This window comes from Canis lupus, chromosome 13 (genome assembly GCF_048164855.1).
Source record: "Canis lupus baileyi chromosome 13, mCanLup2.hap1, whole genome shotgun sequence".
NCBI classification, from domain to species: Eukaryota; Metazoa; Chordata; class Mammalia; order Carnivora; family Canidae; genus Canis; species Canis lupus.
In genome coordinates, this window is record NC_132850.1 from 50,997,373 (window position 1) to 51,021,152 (window position 23,780).

The window sequence follows — 23,780 nt, forward strand, 5'->3', positions numbered from 1 at the left end:
TTCTGAGAAATTTTTGTTCTGATTCTTTATTTTTAAAAAGTGGTATCATGTTCTTATCTCAAAGATGCAGCTACTTTCTCTTAAGATTTTTATAAGAACTTATAATTTTTTAAAGTATTCTTTTAACAAAAATTATTCACAAGAGATAGAGAGAGAGAGGCAGACACATAGGCAGAGGGAGAAGCAGGCTCCCTATGGGGAGCCTGATGTGGAACTTGATCCCCGGACCCTAGGATCATGCCCTGAGCGAAGGCAGATGCTCAACCACAGAGCCACTCAGATGCTCCTAATTTCAAAGTATTCTTTTACCCTGTGCATTGACTGTTATTTCTTATTTCTTTTAGTCTTTTGATTTTGGATTCTGTCCATTATGTTGGAGAACTTCTTCATATGTCTAGTAATTTTTGGCCATCGGTTTATATGTTGAAGTAGCTACTAAAATGCTGATTAAAAGTTCTAAATTATTTAAGTACCCAGGGCTTGTTGACTGATGGCCTCCATTCTAGGACAATCAAGTGGCCAGGCAGGTTTTTTTATAGAGACCCCCCCACCCAAGTATCTTCAGTATCTGAAGTTCTTCCCTCCAGAGACATATAATCTCCAAACAAGTTCCTGCAGATTCCTGCTTGGCAGAGGAGACGGAGTAGAGAGATGGCTATACTAGGTCACTTGGACTCTTAAAACAGGGTCAAAAAAAGCACTGGGCAGGTCCTAGAGTCTACGGTGCAGACACTGTCTTACACTGGTGCCTTTTCTCTGCCTGGGGTCCCCAGGGGGAGTGAGTCACCAGTTGAATTTCTCCCCAAGCTACAGATTCCTATTGGAGTGGGATAGCTGCAGAGGGTCAAGGAGACAACCTTAATTCTAACTGCTCAGACTCCTGAATTAATCCCTTGTTTCCACCTCCCCCTGGCCTTCTGCAAAGCCTAGGGATCCCATATCCAGATGCTTTCTGAGGCTATGCAGGGCATGACATCTTATTTCTCACTAGTGGCTCTTTCTGCAGGCTATTTGTCTCTTTCTTGGCTTATAGTTAACTCTGCTCTGCTAAGTCAGTCCCTCCTCCATCTACCATCTCTCACAAACTCTGGTCTCCTATTTTCACACAGGTTTTATAAGTATTAAATTATTTTACTGTAATTTCAGTAGGGTTTCTTTGGGGTGAGAGGAAAGACAGATTAAAATGCACATGTTCAAGCCTATTTATGTTTGCAGTTAATGTTCTTACTTTACAATACAATAAAAAACACTTTATTGCAGTAACAATAGTTTTCTATCTTCTTATTGGTGTATCTGACAAATGGTCACCATTTTTTTGTGTACAAAAACAATCAAATGCAGAGTCAGAATACCACAGCATCAATATACCATCTTAGAGCTTAGAGGAGAGCAACTGTCTAAATGTCTCAATACGTTTACATAGGTAAAACACAAGGTTTTGAAGTGCTATGGGAGTGACAATGTTCTATTCTGGTAGTTTTGTTGTAATTTTGCTCACATACTAAAATAGGTCTTTTAAAGACAGAAACATTTTGGAACAAGAGGTAATTAACTCTGTCGAGAGAATAACCCACTAGGCTCCTTAAATCGTGAGTGTAGTGGGTTCTGAAGAGAAAAAACAAATCCCAGCTCAAGCAAAACTGGATATCTAAACTTTGTCATTTAATTAATATAAGCCAAGCTTTCAATGCTCAAATGTCCCAAACACCTTCACTGTTTTACTGCCATGCTTATCACTGGGCAAGCACCTTCTTTGGTGTATAGCAAGAAGTCTTTCAAAGTATGTTGACATTTTAGTTTTGAGTTGTCTCTAATGTATGACCACTTTTAGCCACAACCGAAAAAGCCTATTTATGGAAAACATGCCTATCTAGAGATATTAGATATATATATAATATAATATACATATATATGTATTATATTATATTATAATATAATACAGATCTATTTCCAAATGTGAACTATAATAAATACTTTGCTGGATACTATATTCCCAGCTGGAAAAATCTAGAAAGAACTCAGAGGTTATGTGTAGTCTCTTGATAATGAACTACCATGTGGAAAAAAGATGTTTTTAGCTCAGAAAGAAAAAAAGGAGAGGGATCGTGATAAATTGCTTTCCATTTCACTTGTCTGAATAGATATTACTCTACTTCTCCTATATCTGCATCTCTGCCCCAAAAAAGAACTCATATACGTGCAACTGAAAAATTGTCTCTTCCCAAACAAAAATGATTTCTCCATAGATAGAAACTCTAAGCCAGAGGGAGGGAGGGGCAGACATCCCTTTATCTGTCTTTCCCCCAGAAAGACTCAAGAGCAAACCAAAGGTGATCCCGGATAGGGTTTGCAGGTATGGGAGTCCTCCACAACAAAAAGCACAAATAAGAAAAAAAGTTCCAAGATAGAGACCCTACTGCAATATAACCAAAGCCCTGGGTATAGCAGACACATTGGAGGCATGGCCCCAAACCTGCTACTCTGGACAGCGACTCTGAGGAAAGTACACCGCTGCCTCAGTCAAGTCAACCAGCTTTCATTTGTATTTCAATGTTAGAAAGTATAGAAATCACCCATGACAGTCCCTCCTCCTCCCTCCCCTTCACCACCATCTATACACGTTCCTCCAAGGATGGCAGGAAATCCCACACCCAGTTGATGCTATATGTTCTGGACAGACTACGATTTATTTATTACCTCAAATATTCACATTGTTCCATCCTTTTCTTCAAAATTCAGCCAACTATATGAAATTATGGGATAATCTTGCTGATGAGTACACTAGACCGAGTCATTCCTTGGGTTTAAGTGAAAATGAGCAGATAAATGAGTGGTTAACTCAATGTATATTGTGGTTGACTTGTTCTCTCCATTATCAACCACTTAATTTCCAATAATCATAATCATTATTGACCTTACACTATAATATCATGCATCATACGGTGTCTCCTGTGACTAGACTCCTCCTCCTCCTTTATTTTCCTGCCTAACTCCTATCTGGCTTCTCAGATAGCTCAGAGACCACCTCTTCCAACAAGCTTTCCAATCATACTCGTACCTCAATTTATCACAAGAATCCTTCTCTTACAGAATTAGGTGTTCTTCCTCTGGGTTCCAAAACCATGCCTACACAGGCATACCTTCACAGGCATAATTACACAGTACTCTACTTGTTTATAAGTAGACACTAGTACAAAACACTTCTCCCTACCTAGCCTTTAAACCCCTCAAAGAAAAGGATTGTCAATCACCTTCAAGTTCCACTTCATAGCACAGTGTCTGGTATTTTGTGGACATTTTAAAATGTGCATGCAATGAGTGAATACATGTATGAATAAAGGGATGATGTTTAGACTTAGAAACAGAATTATAGAGATGGGTCTTTAGAAAACATGTAGTTCTTCTTTCACCCAAAATTCCCTAAATAAGTACTTCCTAAGAGTCATGCCAGATGTGAAAACAAGGAAATCACTACCTATGTCCAATAAAACAGAAACATTTTCTAATGAAAATATGATTAAATAAAAAACCTTACCGGGAGAGTTCCAGGCAGAGATGCATCAAAAAAAGATACCAAAGAATTTGGAGGTGCTGCAAATTGGACTTGAGATCCAGAGAAGAGTTTAGAGTTGGAAGAGATCTGGGCATGAATTTCCAAACCGACCACAGCTGCCCATGCGTGTTCACTAAAGAGAAAGAATGGTTAAGAAATAGTTAGATCCACCATTATGCATGAATTTCTATGATCCTAAACCACACATGTTAATTTGCTATTTGTATTAAGATTTTCAATTCTTTTAAAAAAAATATGTCACATTTATCGATGACTGAACCAAAAGTAATTCAACATGAACATCTACAAGGCCAGCAAAATAAAATTCATTTACAACATGGCACAGGGAGAGTTCACTGTACAACGGGGAAGGTTATGAAGGACAATTTGGCATCTTGAAACAATTTAGAAATGGCTATCAAGTGATGTCTGCTTGGCTGACTTCAGTGAAAAGCAGCATTTTCTAGATTAACTGTCCTTTAGCAATTAATAACTCAGTAAATGAAAGCTGACCTTGCAAACATTTTTAGAAGTAACATAAATATCATACTTCTACTACTAGAAAAATAGTGGTGTGTAGTTGTATATCCTATTTAAAAAGGAAGGGAAATTCTTTGTCATGTTTTGAACTCATTTTATACCAAAGGCTTCCAAGTAAAATGACCAGAGTGACACAGATGTAACAGATCATCACTAAATCATACTCTTCCTGGGATTTGGAGCAAATGAAAACATTAAACCATCAGATGTGGCTTTTCTTTTTCTTTTTTTTTTTTTTTGGTCCCCCAAATCACTTTCAATTCCCTGGATATAGTTTCAGGTTCCTTTTTTATGCTTGATTGCTATCAAATCTAAAAAGCTGTTAAATGCTGTAAGAACCTTTCCTACTCTGTTGGGTCCATATATGAGCATTCCACACACAGGTCTCACTCTTAGGTTCTTCTAAGTGTGCTTATTCCTTCTGAAGCCACATATCCTGGACAATGTCTGTTTACACACGCTCTCTCCATACTTTGTTCCTATTGTGCTCTTCTCCCTAGCAATTGTCTCTATCTTCTAGATTTTTGTTTACATGTACTGGGTCTTGTTTCAATCATTTCAACACATGAAATTCTATGTCTATAGTACTCTGTAAGAAGATTAATTCCTTCTTTTCAAAGTTTGGAAGCACTGCTGACAATTGAGAGGAATTCAATGAAGAACTCATCAGAAATTCTGCATTCGCTAAAACATCGCTCAAAACTATTTTTGTAGTTTCGTTCCATGAGAGAAAAAATACTTCCCACTTACAGTCAGACAATCTAATTTATGAAAGAATAGAAGCTGAATGCTTCTGGACATTTTCCCTCTGTTGCTTCAACAGAAAAGCAAAAATAATGCCAACTCAACTCTCTCAAAGGATTAAAGGATTCCTAAAAACGTGCCTTCTGTTTCAGTACTTAAAAAGAAACTATTTAAGTCTTATAAAGTATAAACAGCTGTTTAGAGGACATCTCACAAAACAAGCAAAATTCTAATCAGGGGGAAGATCTCTTGTATTGACTGCATCCTCCTTAGAAACACGTTCAACATGAAATGCCTCCACAGACAGGTGGTGTTTTGACTAATAACATTAATTCGCCACTTGCTAGAGTTTGTAGGTAAAGGCTCCTTTTCTACTTTTAGATCACTGCTGTCCCATCGTCCTGCTATTAAATAAGTTAGTGCTTTCTGGTGTCAGCGACCCACTGCTAGTCCTATTAGTAAGGTGACTAAATCCACTCTTTTGTGTGTGCAGTTTTACATTCAAGAAAAGATCTGCGATCTTACACTCGTAAATTCCCCCAAATACGCCTTCTTGGAGAGTGTTTTATGTGTGGAGGCGGGGCTGATAGAGAGCTAGTTTTGTGCTTTCATACATGTTTCAGGGCTGAAGGTGATAAGCCCACCACCACCCCACTCCCCATACCTCCCCGCCCACCACCGACGTCTAGACTGACGCCGGGCTGTCCTGGCCAGCACCTCCCCAGCCCCGCGGGTCCACCCCACACTTAAGAGGGCAGTAATGGTGTGAAATCGTATACCCTTTCCCGGACTTCTGGGCCGTGATGAGGGACTGCTGAGCCACGGAGCTCCGTCCCCTTTTCCCGCTGGACCTGCACCCAATCGCAGCCCCTCTTCCATGGCGAGACCCGCCGTCAATGCAGGCTAAAGCCCCACGCCTTGCAAGACAGCTCCCGCGAAGCATGGGCGCCGCCATTGCCGCACCAGGCTCCTGGTCAGGTGATAGAGGGTCCTGCCGCGAGGCTCTCTGGGAAGCGTAGTTCTAGACCGGACTAAAACTCCTTGGGCTCGCCCCGGAAGACTACAGTTCCCGGTGAGCACTGCGCCCCCAAGGCTGCCGGAACCCTGGCGTGGGGAGGCGTGGGGAGGCGGGGGGAGGGGGAAGGAGAAGTAGAGGAGAGGGCGGGAGGCTGCCTGGGTCGGGAGGTGCGACTCCTCCTAGCGGGGAGTTGGAGAGGGTTGTGGCGGGGCGCGCGAGCGCGAGCAGGTGGTGCCGGAGATGAAAGCTCAGGAACCGGGCCGGGCCGCCCAACTAAGTGAACTTGGCCCGTCAGCGGAGACCCGGACCCTCCGGCCGCGTTGCCGGCCGCGTTCACGCCACGAGCCCTCGCGCGCCTGCCGCAGGTCGGGCCGGAGCCTGGGCACCGCGGAGGAGCGAGCGAGCGAGGCGCGCGGCCGCCCGCGCCGCCGCGGAGCCGACCCCGGGCGAGTCCGCGGCACCGCGTCCCTTCGCGTCGTACGCGCTGCGGCGGGGCGGGGGCGCCTGGACCCCGGCCGGCCTCGAGCGTCCCTTCGGTTCATGCTGCCGGAGTTTCCTTCTCGCGCTTGGTCGGGCTGGGGAACGCCGTCCCGTGTAAGTGAGGAAGCCTCGGCCGCGCTCTGAGGCCCCGACCTTCCCCGGAGCCCTGGAGCACACGGTTTTGAGTAGCCTCCCGGCCGTCTCCTGCGATGTCGCCCTATCTTTCCTCCCCACGGTCTGCTCACGACTCTCCGCCGTGGGAGTCTTCTGCCTCCACAAGCTACTGAAGAGTCTGGGGGACTTGCCGCAATCAACCAAGTCTTACCGCAGCGCAGAGTCAGGCCCCCTGGAAGTATCTGGAATGAAGCAGGGCCGCGCGGAGAATGCGTTTGACAGAATGGGGCGGACGCCCTTCGGAGCAGGGGTTGTTTAGAGACACATTTAGGGAATAAGACCAGGGACTGGGTGATGGCTTGAACCTGATGCTGAGACTCTAGGTGGGGTCAAGGACCTCCCGAACTTCCGGCTACTGCAGCTGGGTGGCTGGTGGAGTGAGTCACTGACATAAAGAAACTAGAAAATATTTGGGGCGGGGGGGGGGGGGGGGACACATGAATTTGGTTGCCCTGGAGACACACAAGCGAAGTCACGGAGGCATCACTGATGCCTAACTTTGAGTGTGGAGCAGGTGAAAGAGCTGCATACTCTGCGTATCTCACACTGGTAGATTTTCAGTTATTGCCCAATAACCTATTGATTGGACAGCTCTAACCTACGATCTGTTTCCATCAATATTCTTGCACAATGATGATATTTTATGCAGTTGAATCCCTCGAGGGAGGCAGTGTTAGTTACCGTCCTTAAAATGTCATTATTTACTCTTCCCATCTTCTCTGTTTTTTGTTGTTGTTTTTTTTTTCATCCGCTGTCATCGATCCACGTTGCTGCACCAGAAGTGTTTTCACATAACCAAACATGAGAATGAGAGAAATAAGTGACCGCAAAGTAGAGGTGGAGATTTGTTCCAAAATTCATTGCTGATCATGGACCTTTGTATCAGGGTCAGATCACTCTTCAGATTCTGTGTTAGTTAGTATCTTTCCTCTGAGTTTCCCTATTTCCCGCCTTTACTTTGGGTAGGTTTGGTTTCTGTTTCTCATTTAGCTCCCCAGGTTTTTCTGGCTCAGACTGGGAGTCAGGAAAGTTGCCTATGATCATAGCATGGTTCCATCTTTGATGGGACTGCAGAGGAAAGGGGAATCCTGTATCTCAGAAGTAAGCACTGGCATCTTTTAGCCAAAAGGAAAGGGAAATCTTTGTTACCTTGCCACTGGTAATCAGCAGAGTCAGGAGGCAGTTCATTCCCATGAAGTGTTGGGGGTGTTCTGAAAACCATCATAAGAGAGCAACATACCTAATGAAAACCCTCATTTTATGGGCAAAATGCACATCTTTGTTTATGAAGCAGTATTATGCCGTGATAGCAGATCACTTCAAAGGCTGCTACCCTACCACTAGAGGGAGCGAAAATCCTCTGCATGTAAATGTGCTGGATTCCTTTCACAAATGGAAACCTTCTAGCTTCATGCATATTGCATAGTTAATGATTCCCTTCTCCGAGATTATCTGTCATTTCTAGAAATGCCCATTGGTTTCCTCACGCATAGTCTAGTGTCTAGGAGGGCACTGTCTTCCAAGTACCCCTCCTGCCTTGCTCCCTTAGCTAGTGGGGTGCTCCCACCCAACCTCCTACCATGGGACCATTGCTCACCTTCCTCCTGCATGCCAAATCTGCTGTCAGAACTCCTACTGACAGCGCTCTAGCTGAGAAAGCTATTTTGGTTCCACCAAAAAAGTGGCTGTCATCTGGAAGGCACAGAGATTTTCATTTTCAAGAAGCTCAGAAGGTAGCAGGACAAGGTTTCTAGCAAAAACATTCTCTTAGGGAGATTTTCTCAGCTTTTATTTTATTCACATAATTGACACAGTACAAATAAGTTTAGAACAGGTTTTTAAAAAGATAGGTAATTCAGAGCAGAATTTCAAGTTGTTACTTATAAATGGCAATAGTTAGAAAGTATGCCTAAAATAACATGGTTTTGTTTAGTATTCTTCAGAGAGTTTTTGAATGTGAGTGTTGAATCAGATTAGCTTACCCCTGGGTTTGACTCAAAATCCCCAGGTGTCTGTGTAAACACATTGATTTCTGAACACAAATCACCCTCCCCCCAACTCTAAGCTGTGTTTAATTGTAATCACTCCTTTTCCTTTCATTAGCTTGGGATGGGGGAAATGATGTGAAAACATGATATTCCAGGATTTATAACTTCATCAGTTACATGGGTAAAATGTGAAAGAATGATTTTTTTTTTTAGAATTTCAATTTAGGTTCTAATTTTTTAGAACCACTTGTATCATTTTTATAATGAAGTAAACAATTTTAATGGAAACATGAAAATCCCCAGTGAAATTAAAAGGAAATAGTTTTCACTATTCACTTTAATAATATATCATGGCAATGTACCTCAAAATCTCTTTGTGTATAATTTTGAATCTTAAAATTGTGCTAACCAACCTATTCTTTGATTTCCTGTGAAAACAAAGACAGTGCTTTAAAGACATTTTGCAGACTAATAAACAAAATGCCCTTGTTGTCTAATAGAGCTGGATGTGGATTTTTTTTTAAGTTTATTCATTTATTTGAGAGTGAGAGAGTAGGGGGAAAGGGCAGAGGGAGAGGGCAAGAATCCCAAGCAGATTCCCTTCTGAGCATGGTGCCCAACATAGGACTCAATCTCATGACCCTGAGATCATGACCTGAGCCAAAATCAAGAGTCAGATGCTGAAACGACTGAGCCACCAGGTGCCCCTGGATGTGGTGTTTCTTAACACAGTTGTGAGTTTAGTCCCTCTGTGGGACCATTGATAGGACCAAGTTTCTATCTGTTCTATGGCTGTAGTGCCTAGCCTGCTGTCTTAAATTTTGTGCAATGTGGTAGGGAGGAAAGGTAACTAGGTCAGCATAAATTCTCTTTTAAAAAAAAGTCCACTCAGAATGATATATAAATGACAAAAATTGGCAGCATCATTTTCATGTCAGAAGAACATTGACACTTAGAGGAAGTTCTGTTTTTGAAAAAGCATTCTGAAGACATAAAATTCCTTCTTAGCAAAACCACTTTTTAAGATCCAGTGAAGTGTCATTAGGGGAAGAAGAAAGACTGGGAATATGTGCATGCTAGACAATTGGGAGAATAAGATTCATTTCCTTTTATTTTACCATTAAATCTTGATTCTGATAAAATACTGATGTGGAGGGAACAATTGCTTTCTCTAGAAGATTGCTTTGAGGCAAAGAAATCTATAACTTTTTCTTCCTTTCCAAGGCAAGGAAATAGAACACCCTGTCCAATGTCTTTGTAGAGATAAAGTGCAATCTGGGGAAGATGAGGCTAGTGCATTGCTGCTATTAGGCTTGCCTGGCCCATAAACTGTAATCTCTCCATGTCTTTCCTTCTTTCTGGTCTCAAGGGATGGTTTGCTGGTTCCCCAGGCTCTTTCTTTTCTAGAAATCTGACTAATCCTGGAAGCAAAGAGGAATTATGTGTAAGAAAGAAGCTCCCCCTCTACATATCCCCATGACTCACCATTTACTTGAAAGAAGATACTCCTGAGTCACAAGTAATGAGAAGTAGAATATGTTAAGCTCTATGTCCCTGTTGTCCCTGTAAGCTATGTTGTTTCACATGTGGTCAGATTCCTGCTATGCACTAAAAAGCTCTCTCTTTGATGTTTTAGCATTGGGTATTTACCCTTCAAGGTTATGGAGCTTGTGTACCCACACACACACACACACACACACACACACGCATGCACACACACACTAGTATCTTATTTACAGATCAGGTGCATATACTGGTCAATAGCTTTCAAGTTTCAAAACAGATGACTTTTTTGTATGTCAAATGATTCTCTTGATTTTAAATCTAAAGATTTTAAGGACTAGAAGCATGACATCAAAAAACAACTCCACCAAGACACATGAGCTTTGATGACACTTTTCCCTCAGTGAATGAAATCCTACTTGCTAATTGAAGGGAAGATGTAGCTGACCCTACCAGGATGGCACAGAAGAGAACAGAAAGGCTTATCTTACACGTGCTGCCAGGTAATGGGTGTCATTACCTGTGCGTATCTGAACTGGGATCTCTATATCTAAGCTGCCCTTGAACCAAGAATGGATGGGCTGCACAAAGCAATAAAGGCTGAAATCTTCTTGGTGGCAGAGCCTTCAGGGCTCACCACAGTTTAATGTATGGCCATGAGAGGCTATTTAGTGCTCCATGAAAGGGTGCCAGATTGAATTAAAATCAGGCAGCTCAATTTAAACACATTAGCAATCAGATGATACAACTACTGAGATAAATGCAAAGACAGAGAAAAAAAAAAAATCCCAGTGATTCATGAATACTAATTAAAGAGGGAAAGACCAGCATAGACATTGTTCTTATATCCTTGGAGTCTGACTCTAGATTCTAATTCACCAGTAAGATTTGATAACTTGACCCAGCAGTGATTTCAAGTTGATGTTGATTCCACACGTAGATTAGCTTTGCTATTAAAAGACATTTCCCCTGCCCCACATATATAGTAAGAGTGAAAAGAAATGATGCTAAAAATGGGGCTGGATACTGTGTCTTCCAAAAGGCAAAAGAAAGTAAGATTATATAAACTGCCACTCTAGCAAATAACAAGCCTAATATTCTGTGTTGATTCTCTAAGCTGTTATCTTTATTTTGGCTGCCATAGAACATTGGTACAGTATCTCTGGGAAACATTTTGCAGTGATTCAGAGCCCATGATTTTAAAAAATTTTATAGAGATTTATTCAATAAATACATTACCTGCTACTTGCCACACTGAAATTCACATAATCTGATGACATGTTCTCCCAATTTATGAGGGTCAGTTAGACATTTTACAATCTCTCAAAGTTTAGTGTCCTTAGCAGATGTCAAAATGAAGAGTCTTGAGTTTGGGAAAGAAAATAATTCGTCTTGCTTAGTTCTCTAGCCCAGCAACCATTTTAGGTGCCTGGGGCCTTTCTCTTGGGATCTATGACAAGAGGACATTAGCTGCTATGTAACAACCTCCGTTATAGCAATTTTGTTTTCTAGAATAGTAGCTCACTTCCCCCAAGGAAAACCAATATTTGGCTGTTGGCCTACATTGTTTGTTGTTTTTTTTCTAGAAACTTCAGCTAGATTTATCCTTATGCTCCTTGTGTTCTCTTTACCCAACAGAGATATAAGGTGTCACTTATTTCAAAGTGATAATATCCCTTTGCATTGGTTCTATTGTGCAATGGATCACATGAACTGTGCTTCTTGCTGTGTAAGTTAATAGTTGTCATCCATGGATGGAGTTGAAAAATAAAATTGAGTATATATATGTCTTTTGTTGGATTTCTATGGTACCATTGATTCAAATGTTGTGTTTACTCTCTCTTCTCTCAAAAATGCCATTATTTATTTTCAACTGTCAAAAAAACAGCAAGTGTGGAAGTAATAATTTTCACTGTCTGAGATATAATGTGGCAAGAGAGGTCAAATTACGGAAAATCAATTAGTTTCTATTGCAGGAGTCATGTATCTGAGGTCCTGTTCTGTCTCTGGGTACTATAGCAGTTGTCTTCCCTTCTCTAAAATAATTTTTAGGAGAAAACAACCCAAAGATTATTTTTCTAGAGCAAAAAAGAGTAAGACCTAGGCATTTAATCTTTGTTAATGAATATAGAGGCAGAAATAATCACTTCTCTTCCTATACTTTTAAACCACATATTCTTTTTTTAAAAATTTTATTTATGTATTCATGAGAGACAGAGAGAGAGAGAGAGAAGCAGAGACATAGGTAGAGGGAGAAGCAGGCTCCATGCAGGGAGCCCAGCGTGAGACTCGATCCCTGGTCTCCAGGATCAGGCCCTGGGATTAGGCGGTGCTAAACCACTGAGCCACCCGGGCTGCCCTAATCCACATACTCTCGAAAGACAAGTTACATTTACCTCAGAAGGCATAAAATTTCCAAATACTTCAACTGCTACATCATATGATCTGTGCCTTTTGATATAAGATAAAGCCTATAATGTTTCCCAGGTGTGTGGTTTCATACACATTTCATCCATCCCCTCAAGAATTCTTTCTTCTCTATTATCCTCTGCTATAAAATAAATTAACAAGTTCAATTGGACAAACATATCTAGGCCTTAAGTTTCATTATTTCATAGATTTACAGTTGAACATGCTTTTCTATCAGGATAAAAGTTGCCCCCCAATTTCCTTCACTTTCTTTCATGTTTTAAGAGGATAGCTTTTGTTTCAGAGATTTATTTTGGTGTCAGATAACTTCTTATATCACACCTGGGGAAAACAAATAGCTCTAAAAACAGGAGCACCAAAGCACCAAAAATGTTGTTTAAAGGTAAACTACCTTAATGACTGATTTCAGAATATTAGTGATTCCATTTTCCCCACCATAGAACAGGGCAGCCATAATCAGCAAAATTTTCAATTAACATTGACTTCCGCTTAAAATAAAGCACAGATGTAGAAGAATTGTTCTAAAGAGTTGTTAAGCAACATGAAACTTGTAGTAAGCCAAGTTATAACTCTAGGGCCTACAATTAATTTTTAAAAATCAAAACACTTTTAAAAATAGCCTTGTATATTGAATTCCAGCATGGTGCTGCTTTTTGTAGAGCCATTTCTGTAAAATGCAAGTTTATTTATAGATTGCAAGTGATTCAAAGATGTTACAATATAAAAGGAAATGATACTCTAGAGTGTTTGTTCAGGGCTGTTTGGGGCTCTCTTAGAATGTTCAACTTACTCAAAGGATTGCTTTTAATCTTCTGAAGCAAAAGGAATTTCATAAATTAAAATTGTTGGCCAGATGGAATTTCCTGATTAATTTTTTAGTGTTTGGTGTTAAACACAATAATGAAAGAAAGTGCGGAGAGTAAACCCAATTAACATTTCATAAAATTTATTGCTCTAGATGGCTTACCCTTTAATTTTTACGGTTTCCCTAAAACCTTCCTAGACAACCTGACTACCTGGAAAAACTGAGCATGGCTAACTTACCTCCCTCCTTCCCTTCCTTTCTTTTCTTCTTTTTTGAACTTCCTTTTCCCCTTTATTCTCCAGGTATTTATTGAGTCCTTACAAGCCTACAGGGGTCATTCCAGGGCTCACTTTGTCCTATTCTTTATGGATCCTGGTAGAAAGAATATTTTTAACAGTCCCTAGTAGTAAGTCACTGCTGCTAGAATGGTGCGTCCCCTTGTTGTACAGGGGACTCTTAATTCCACCTGTAATTATATACACTAACTTAACAGTTTTATAAAAGCTAGTCTTTGTGACATTGAAAGCAAAGGTGGACATTCAGCCTGTATTTGTTTCTTTAAAATTATTTTCAGCTTTACTAAGGTTTAATAAACAAAAAATTATGAGATATTTAAAGTGTACAACATGAGGGTTTGCTATACACATACACTGTGACAGGATTTCCACAGTTTAGTTAATTAACACATCACCTCACATATTTACTTTTTTTTTGGTGAGGTCATTTAAGTTCTACACTCTTAGCAAATCTCAGTTATTCAATACACCATGTTATGTATTAGATCCTCAGATCTTATTCGTCTTATAACTGAAAGTTTGCACCCTTCTACCAACCTCTCCCAATTCCCCATCCCACCCCTAGCTCCTGATGGTCACTTTTCTATTCTCTGTGGCTATGAGTTCACTTTTTTTTTTTTTTTACATTCCAATAGAAATGATACTATGCAGCATTTCTCTGTCTGGCTTATTACACTTAGCATAATGCCCTCCAGTTTCATCCATGTTGTTGCAGATGGTGAAATTTCATTCATTTTTTTCTTTTTTATGGTTGAATAATATTTCAGTGTGTCTGTGTGAGTGTGTGTGTGCACACATATACACAAACCACATTTTCTTTATTCACTCATGTACACCTGAGTTGTTTCCATACCTGTCTTACTAGACTGAGATTTTTGACTATCCTACTTGACTGATTTTTTGACATGTTTCATGTCCTTTCAGTTCTCAGAACTATGCCAGCTGTACTGGCCACCATCTACCCACCAATCCTGGGAATTGTTTCCCCTCTCCCACCCACACCATTTATATGACTATGTTAGGAATTGCCAAACTGAGCTAGAACTCCATGCCAGAGCTGGCTGCATAATTTGTGGCATCCAGCGCAAAATTAAAATGTAGAATCCATTGTTTAAAAATTATTAGGAATTTCTAGATGGAAAGAGCAGAGCATTAAGCCAAGCATGGGATCTTTCTAAGTACAGATCTCTGTGTCACTACACGGGTTGCATGCCCATGAAGCTGGGCCTGCTCTATACACACAGCTGTGGTTTATTCATCCTGGGGAAAGGGAATATCTGACCCAAATAAGTTCAATAAGAGCCCTTTCCTGGTTTATCGGTTTGTTTGTTACAGAACTAAGAAGAGAAGTTTGTCCTAATGGGTTAAAACCAAGGATCTATCAGCGGTCTTGTTCCCAAACATGAGAAGAAAGCCATTGATGTGCTGAATACACATTCGTCTCTTCTATCTCAGACGTGTGTAGGGGAATTTTGTACATATTCAAATATTATCTAAGGTCCTGATGGCTTGATATTGTCCCTGTACCCCTGCAAGTTGCTATCTACTAGACTTAGGGCTCAAGAGGCTGGATCATGTGACCTCTTGAACATTTTCAAGACGTATAATTCTCTGAGTCTATAATCAGATTCTATCAGACTGACCTCATCTATAACCGTAATTAGAAGAAATACAGAAAATCTCCTGATTACTCATTTTTCTCAGTCAAGGTTCATAGAAAAGCCATTTGTTTAGACCTTGGTAGTAGAGTGACCACTGAGTTAAAAAATCTTTCCTTTAAGGCTGGCCATCAGCCAAGGCAATTTTTTAGCAGGGTGACTCTGAGTGCTCCCTTAGGGTAAAATCACGTAGGTCTAAGCAAAGAAGACCTCATACCCCAGGGAATGTCTGCCTCCACGATTTCGGTCTCCTTTTCCTTTTTCCCAGTAGCACAATTCCAAAGAACTTTTTCAAAGAGGAGTCACAAAACACTAGGAAATGAATAAAGATTGGCTCCTGACAGACATCTTCATGGACATTCTTCTGGGAGCCAGTTTTAAAGAGTATTTTTAGGGGCGGGGCACAGTCATCTTCCAAGGACTGGGGTCTGGGCTTTGGTTTCTCTGAATTTTTCTATCAGTGTATTAGGCTCTTCAAGGAAAGAAACAATGATCAATATTAAATGAAGGGTGTAGATGAAGCTTAAATCAAATAAAAAGTTACTTCACAAACATATACACAGAAACTTAGAGGACCCTGAGCTGGATTTATTGTACCATCCCAACTATTTTAAAACAGAAATGTATTCAGATTGAAATCTGTTCCAATAAGAAATAAGCAATTTTTTAAATATCCCAGGATGTAAGGCCCTAAGTACAGAGAATCTTGTTACAGAATAATAGTTAAGCAAGTTGCCATTCTTAGGCAGACTTTTCTGTTTATGTCGCCTTTCGTAAATTTGTAGGTGAAGATGCTAGATCCCAGCATGATAAAAACTCATATTTCACAGTATCTACCAAGATCTATCCAGACCTTTCCCCAAGCCCCCAACCATGGCTGGGTTAATATCCAGAGCCCTGCTTCTGTGCACTGCCTCAGAGGTGAGAAATTGATATGTGTCATAATGATGACTTGCTCCTACATTAATATTTTTAGTTCTTTCAATTGAATACAATTTAGCTTTTTATCGCTTAAGTGAAAACAGAATAAAGCTAAGGTGAAAGCCATAGGACTGGAAGTGAATGCAAGCCTACAAAGACAACCCCTAAGGGAGGGCTCTTCCACAAATGTCCAGAAGATTATGTCCATATGTCTCTCTGGAACCTTTGCCAAGATAGTCACAGGATCAAAATTACTTCTTCATGCCCATTATGCAGTGTCACATCTTACAGAGCCAAAGGAATAAATTCCAGACATGCAGAACACACATCCCTTCAGCCTCTCTCAGGCAAGCTGTCAACTCCAGCATTAATGCACAAATCAAAAAGGGCAGCCAGAGCCTTAAGACTTTTCCTGCTCACCTATTCCTTACTATCTGCCTTCCTAACGCAGTGGAGTGAGAAACCTACAACCAAGCCCTTGTCTTCTGCACTGCCCTCTCCCCTGCAGGCCTTCCTAAACTGGAAAAAAAAAAATAGGGTAAGAAAGGGTTCAGGAAATAGAGGGAAGAGATTTTTGTCAGGCTGAGAAGGAGAAATAAGTCACATACTCGAGAACTCTCTCCTTTAGTACCACAAAAATATTGACTGGTGCTCCCTGTCCTTGAACTGGCTAGAGAACATGCTCCGAATGCTGCTCCCCTTCTCAGCGTGCTTCCATTTCTCTTTCTCCCTATAGTCTGTCCTCCATAGCCGAATGCTTCTGAATGTTTTCACTCTTAGAAACAGTATGATTCCTGTCAGATCACAGCTTAAACTTTTCAGAAAGCTCTTGAACCTTCATTTCTGCAACCAAGATCAGCAATCTGTCATGTACAGTGGCATTTCCAACAGACTGCTGGAAATCTCCACCTGGATGCCCTGGCAGCACCTTGAAACCAACACGTCCACGGTCTCAGCTCTCCCCTCTGAATGTAATACTCCTTCTCTGGACTCTTTTCTGTTAATAAAAAGCACTCTCTCAGCCATTCTGGCTACAAACATTGAAATTATATGTGAACCTTGCCACTCCTGTGCTGTCACATGTGTTTGGTGACTGCCAGGTTTCTGGCATGGGTGACTGTATAGAGATGATGGCTCCATGGGAGAAGAAGCAGCATGGGGGGGTGGGATACCAAGTACAGTTAGTGACACATTGAATTTGCGATGTCCGCGAGACATTAAAATGGATGCATGCAGGGCTAGTAGAAGATACCAGTCAGAAAAACGAAGTCAACACTGAAAATATAAATTTGGGAGTCATAAGAAGATAAATGGTGGTTAGGACCATGAAAGCGATGAAGTTACCAGAAGTGGAGTATATAGTATGATTTAAAAGTTGTAAATATGTATATTTAATTTATATATATGTACATGTATATAAATATACGTAGTCCTGAGAGCAAACATGAAATATAATTATATTTAGTTTATATATATGTACATGTATGTGTGTGTGTGTGTGTGTGTGTGTGTGTGTATACATAGTCCTGAAAGCAAACATGACATTTCTGGGTCAGAAGCCATCGTTTTAACTGCATGGATTCCTCACATTGCACTCTCCCCTTTCAGGGCAATGTAATGAAAGCCAGATGTCACCCTACAGGTGCAAAAGGGTTTTTTGCATTAGGAGGAAGAATTTCAAGATTATGAATCTGGGAACCAATCACAGAGATTTTCCCATGTTTTCCTCTAGATGTTTTATAGATTTTGGTTTTACACCAAAATCTAGGTCTGTGGTATATTTTGAGTTAATTTTTGAGTCCAGTACAAGGTATGGATCAAAGTTCTTGTCTTTTTAAAATGAATATTCAATTGTTTGAGCACCATTTGTGGAAAAGACTATAGTTTCTCTACTGAATTGCCTTTGCACCATTGTGAAAAAATCAGTTGTTTATATATATGTGGATCTATTTCTCGATTCTCTAGTCTTTTTTTTATTGATTATATCTCTTTATGCCAGTACAACACTTTATTATCATAGCTTTATAATAAAACTTGGAATGGGTGTCAACTATAAAACTTGTTCCTTTCCAAAGTTGTTTTGCCTATTCTAAGTCCTTTGTATTTCCATGTAAATCTTAGAAATCACCTTGTGAATTTCTACAAAAAACATTGCTGAGATTTTGATTGAGATTCCATTGAAGCTATAGGTTAACTTGGGGAGAGTTGACACTTAACAATATTAAGTCTTTTTTTTTTTTTAACAATATTAAGTCTTGTTTGATTTATTTAGTTCTTTAATTTTTCTCAACAACATTTGTGATTTTCAGTATATATGTATGGCACAATTTTATCAGATTTACCCTTAGGTAGGTTATTTTTTTTGATGTTATTATGAATGGTATTGTTTTTAAATTTAAATTTTTGATTGCCACCAGTAGATAGAAACAATGGATTTTTTTGCATATTGCATTCTGCAAATTTACTAGAAATCACTTAGTAGTTAATTGGCTTTGTTGGAGATTTCATCAGATTTTCTACATGGACAATCATGTTAACTGCAAATAAAATCAGTTTCACTTTTTCCTTTTAAATCCAGATGCTTGCTTATTTATTTATTTATTCATTTATTTATGCATGCTTTATTGCATCAATTAGAACCTCGAGGACAAGGTTGAATAGAAGTCATGAGAATGTACGTACTTGTTTTGTTTTCAGGAAAAAGTATGTTTTATATATTTACCCATTAGCTACCAGTTCCAGCACTCCTTGCTCCTTGGTATAGATATGTATTTGCATCTGTTATCATTTTTCTTCTGCCTCAAGGACTTCCTTTACCACTGAGCTCTGCTGTTGATGAATTATTGCAGTATTTGTATGTAAACAAAAGAGCCTTTATTTTGCCTTCATTATGCAATGATTTTCTTTTCTTTCTTTTTTTTCTTTTTTCTTTTTGGTTCAGAATTCTAGGTTGCAGTTGTTTTCTATCCCTTTACCTAAATATATTTTCTTAATGCTTCCCCCACTTCCATGGTTTCTGATAAGAAATCAGCTGTTATCCTTATCGCTCCTCTCTACCTAATGTATTTTCCCCCTCCTCTGGCTGATTTTAAGGTTTTTTTCTCTTTATCCTGGCTTTGAGCAATTTTATTTGATGGGTTTTTGTTCTTGAAATTTGTTCTGAAACCTGTGGGTTTATAGGTCTTACCAGATATGGAAAATTTTCAGCCATTTTCAATTTCAAATATTTTTTTGGTTCATTTCTTTTTCCACTTCTGTCCTTCAGGGGCTCTAACTTTATTATATTAGGCTTCTCAAAGATATACCACAGCTTACTGAAGGTCTTTTTATTTTTTTAATCTTCTTTTTCTCTATACATTTTTATTTGGATTGTTCCTATTAATATATCTCCAAATCATTAATATAGGTAGATGATAGATAGATAGATGATAGATAGATAGATAGATGATAGATAGATAGATAGATAGATAGATAGATAGATATTTTGCTAATATCTCTTCTGCCATAAGTTCCACCCAGGGTATTTTTCATTCCAGACACGTCTTCAGCAATGAAGCCTATGAATCCCACCATTATTTGTCAGGTAGACATCAGGGTCCTAAAGAAGTTTTCCAAAATGGGGATCTGGCCATTCTCCTCTTTATGCATTTGCTGACCTTTCCCTCTTTCAATTCTAATTTTTATCCAAGGTACACATACATGGTTTAATATACAAGCTAGATATTTAAAGTATATGTGTTAGTTAGAATTAGTTTTAGCTGCATTTAGCAGAAATCTAAATGACAATGTCTTAAATATATAAGGTTTATTCTCTCATACTAAAAGCTATTTGGTGCTAGATGCTTCACAGCTTGTTTGATAACTTTGGAAACATAATCTCCTTCTAACTTTCTGTTCTCTGTCCTCAGTCACCGTAAGCTCCAGGCTTTCGCATCTGCATTCCAGGCAGCAGAAAATTTTTTAAAAAGTTGGTGGGATGTGGGGGGGATGTGGGGTAGGGCAGGCAGTGGGAATAAAAGGAATACTTACATTTCATTAGCCAGAATGAAGTCACATTGCTACATTTAGCTTGCAATAGTGATTGTAAAGCATATTATTTTATCTAGACATACTGCTTTCCTGAATAAAGTTGGGATTCTATTACCAAGGAAAAGGGGAGAATGGTAGGCAACATTTCTGTCATAATTTCTAAGAAGAGCTATATTCTCTGTGCCATCTTCCTTCTCATCCTGATTTCCACTTCCTAGAGGCAACTGTTTTCAACTATTTTATGTTTCCCCTAGCATTTGCCTTCACAGTCAGACAAAACAACATTATACTGCTAATTATTTTCTTGTTTTGAATACTATCTATTTAGGGGTGCCTGGGTGGCACAGTTAGTTTAGCTTCTGACTCTTGGTTTCTGCTTGGGCCATGATCTTGGAGTCAGGGGGTCACCTCCCCCCCCTGCACTGGAGTTTCTCTCCCCCTCTCCTTTTGCCCCTCCCCACCTCTCTCTTTTGCATGAACACACTTTCTCTCTCTGCAATAAGTTAATTAAAAAATACTATCTATTTATTTTACTATGGAAAATGAGAAGTTTATCTTTCTTGTACACTTAAATCTACACCACTACCACTTCCCTTCATCCATTCTTCCAACATAATTATGTCATAATTTATTCACTCTATACTCAATGTTTATATTGTTGGGGCCATGTTAATATGATTCAAAGCTGTATTATGTAGTATATTATAGTTACATATCTTTTAAAATTTTGAATTTTAACTGAATTATTTTTTCCTTTGTTTAGTTCTGTATGTCCCTAACTTATTTGTAAGCTTTTAAGTGTAAATTGCATCTCAATACAGCCAAACATATATTTGTTTATCAGTTTCAACTTTGTTTTAGAGACTTGCTTCTGGAATTCCCCATTTCCTATTGTTCTGACCTGGCTGGTTGTTCTGTGGTCCTGATACACTGCTGTCTTTCTGAATAATCTTATTATCATCCCCTGGGGATTCCCTTTACCTTGTGAATGTGTTGGATCTCTATTTCCTTATTCCCACACACTTTTTTCTTGGTTTATTTCCTTATTTTGCAAGGCACATTTTCTGCTAGCTTCTTGAGGAAGGACACATTGGCAGTAAATACTACAGATACATATTTAACAACATCTTTGTTCTAGCCTCATACTTAATTGATAATTTGGGTGGGCTTAAAATTCCAGGCTGGCAGTAATTTCCCCCAGATTTTTTTTCTTTTTCACCTACACTTTTTAAGGCACTGTTCCATTCTCACTTTCAGTGTTACCATTGAGAAATTCTATGCCATTCTGCTTCTCAGCCCTTTTATGTCACCTGTTTTTTTTCTCTTTGGATGCTTTTTGGATCTTCTCTTTATTCGTAGTGTTCTGAAATTTCATAACAATGGCTCTTTATGTGGGTCTTTTTCGCCAATTCAGCTGGGCTTTCCATTGATATCAATCTGAGAAGTTATATATTTCAGTTATGGATAAAATTTTTGAATTATTTTTCTAGTAATCCCCCTCTGTTCTCTCTTTTCAGGGCTCCTACTATTCAGACGTTGGGCCTCCTAGATTGATCTTCTCTGTCAATATCTTTGTTATTGTGAGTTTATTATTCTCTCTTTTTTTTTTTATTTATTTATTTATTTTTATTGGTGTTCAATTTACTAACATACAGAATAACACCCAGTGCCCGTCACCCATTCACTCCCACCCCCCGCCCTCCTCCCCTTCTACCACCCCTAGTTCGTTTCCCAGAGTTACTCAAAATGGATGAAAGATCTAAATGTGAGACAAGATTCCATCAAAATCCTAGAGAAGAACACAGGCAACACCCTTTTTGAACTCGGCCATATTATTCTCTTTTAATGAATTTTCTGTCATTTTTATATAATTTCAAGAAATAATGGTAAATGCATGTGTCCAGTCCTCTGTATTTAACTGGAACCTTCCAATTGCTTTTCAGATATTTTTATCATGGGTAGGAAAGCTGTTGTAAAAATCCATGTGGTCTCTTTGAGATGAGAGCTAGATTTCCTTTTGTGGGTCTGATTCTCCCACCTATCAAACTTAGCTTCAGGATGTTTACACAAAGTAGAAACAAAGGCAAGTGAATGAGATTAGAACGGGACCAGGTGCAAGCCCCTTGGGCATGTTATTCTCTCTCTCTCTCTCTCTCTCTCTCGTAAGGTTATTCATTTCAGAAATGAGAGACATTAATGCCCACCTTTTAAAGCTCAGGGTTGCTGTGACGATCAAATGAGGGCATGTAAATGAACATTGTTGGAAAGATATATAGTGGTATATTAATGTAAAAGATTATAGCTCTCAGAAAGGAACACAGAACCTCCTAATGAATAGTTAATTAGAATTTGTTGTTGTTGTTTTTGATTAGATAAAACTAAATAAAGCAAGAATAGAAAAAGCAAGACTTAGGTAAAGTCACAGAGGAATCTGGACAGTGGATGGAGCAGAGCCTTTGAAACAGAGAAACAGGTAGGCAGACTGAGTTCATACCCTGATTTCAGAACTTATTTGCACCATTCATAGGTGCCTTTGTCTGCAAAATAGGAAGATAATGTCTATCTTGTAGTGTTGCTGTATGAAACATATATATTGAGATAAAAATAAATATAAAGCATCTGGAACATATATGGCATTTAGTAAATGGTAGCAATTATCATTGTTAGGGGTTTGCTGGTTCTGGAGCCAGGCTGTCTGGGTTTTGTCTAATCTTGGCATCTATGAGTTGTGTGATTTGGGGCAAATTACTCAACCTCTCTGAACCTGTTTCCTTATCTTTAAAATAAGATAGTAATAGTAACCACCTTATGAGGTGGATATGAATATTGAATAGGTTAGTCAATGGAAAATGTCTAGAACCCTGGCATATAATCACCATTCAATAAATATTAGATATTACTATTATTGTTATTAGCTACTAAACAACAAAACAACTGTTTCAGCCGTGCATTGAGTCATCATTTGGAGTCCAAATAAAGTCACAGATGTAATTTAATTTGTGTGCTAAAATAAATTTGCACATAATAAATAAATAGAGATTACTTGTCTTGGTACCAGGCAGCTCATTATCTAAAGGACTTCCAGTCGCGTCCTTGGTCCCATAGGTCCTTAAGCTCAGAGACATTCTGATGTCAGGGCTCTGGGCCAAGTCCTGATTTTTCCTGAAAAGTAAAAGACCTTAACTGAGAAATATGAAGAAGGATGAATTATTTTCTGAACAGCCTTCCTTAATGGACATCCCTGAAGAGCTTCAGATATCAGGGCCTTTCCATCTGATTTAAAACCTGAGAACTTATGGAACTTATTGAACTCTGGCCTCTTGACTTCAAATATTTCAGTACTAGTTGCCTACCCCAATCAGTGATTAGATTGACTATTGGAAACCCCTTAAGCCACTCACTGGCCCTGACTTTACCCTGGCTTGCTTTTGACTCCAAGCTGCCTCTTGCCCTGGGACTGCCCTCTTCTTGCTCTGGTATGGTTCCAAACTGTAAGGATGGCAGCATTGACCGATTGCTCAATGAATAGCTGTTGAATGAATAACTAATCAGTGAGGGCTAATATAATAATATATCTGTATTCATATCATAGCACATAAATGAAACATAAAAATCATATGTAGCTTATATTTCTAAAGTTA

At 39.3% G+C, this 23,780-nt stretch overlaps 2 protein-coding genes across 7 annotated transcripts in view; one reads left to right on the plus strand and one right to left on the minus strand.

The window, feature by feature from the left end:
- The window catches only part of GATB (glutamyl-tRNA amidotransferase subunit B), a 107,132-nt gene extending 101,299 nt beyond the window's left edge, over positions 1 to 5,833 (minus strand). The window contains exons 1-2 of one of the 2 annotated variants that reach the window (XM_072773634.1): positions 5,617 to 5,833; positions 3,536 to 3,686 (exon numbers count right to left, since the gene is read on the minus strand). In XM_072773634.1, coding sequence (XP_072629735.1) covers positions 3,536 to 3,686; positions 5,617 to 5,792 — 327 coding nt within the window. In that variant the 5' untranslated portion in view covers positions 5,793 to 5,833. The remainder of the gene's footprint in view (positions 1 to 3,535; positions 3,687 to 5,616) is intronic. The other variant, XM_072773633.1, reaches the window with a different exon arrangement.
- The window catches only part of LOC140603084 (uncharacterized), a 60,235-nt gene continuing 42,025 nt past the window's right edge, over positions 5,571 to 23,780 (plus strand). For 3 of the 5 annotated variants that reach the window (XR_012006126.1, XR_012006129.1, XM_072773636.1), the window contains exon 1: positions 5,971 to 6,391. Coding sequence is in view for 1 of the 5 variants with exons in the window: in XM_072773636.1 (XP_072629737.1) it covers positions 6,096 to 6,391 (296 nt within the window). In the remaining 4 variants the exon portion in view is untranslated. Of the gene's footprint in view, positions 5,910 to 5,970; positions 6,392 to 21,656; positions 21,720 to 23,780 lie in introns of those variants that run through there. The other 2 variants (XR_012006127.1, XR_012006128.1) reach the window with 2 other exon arrangements.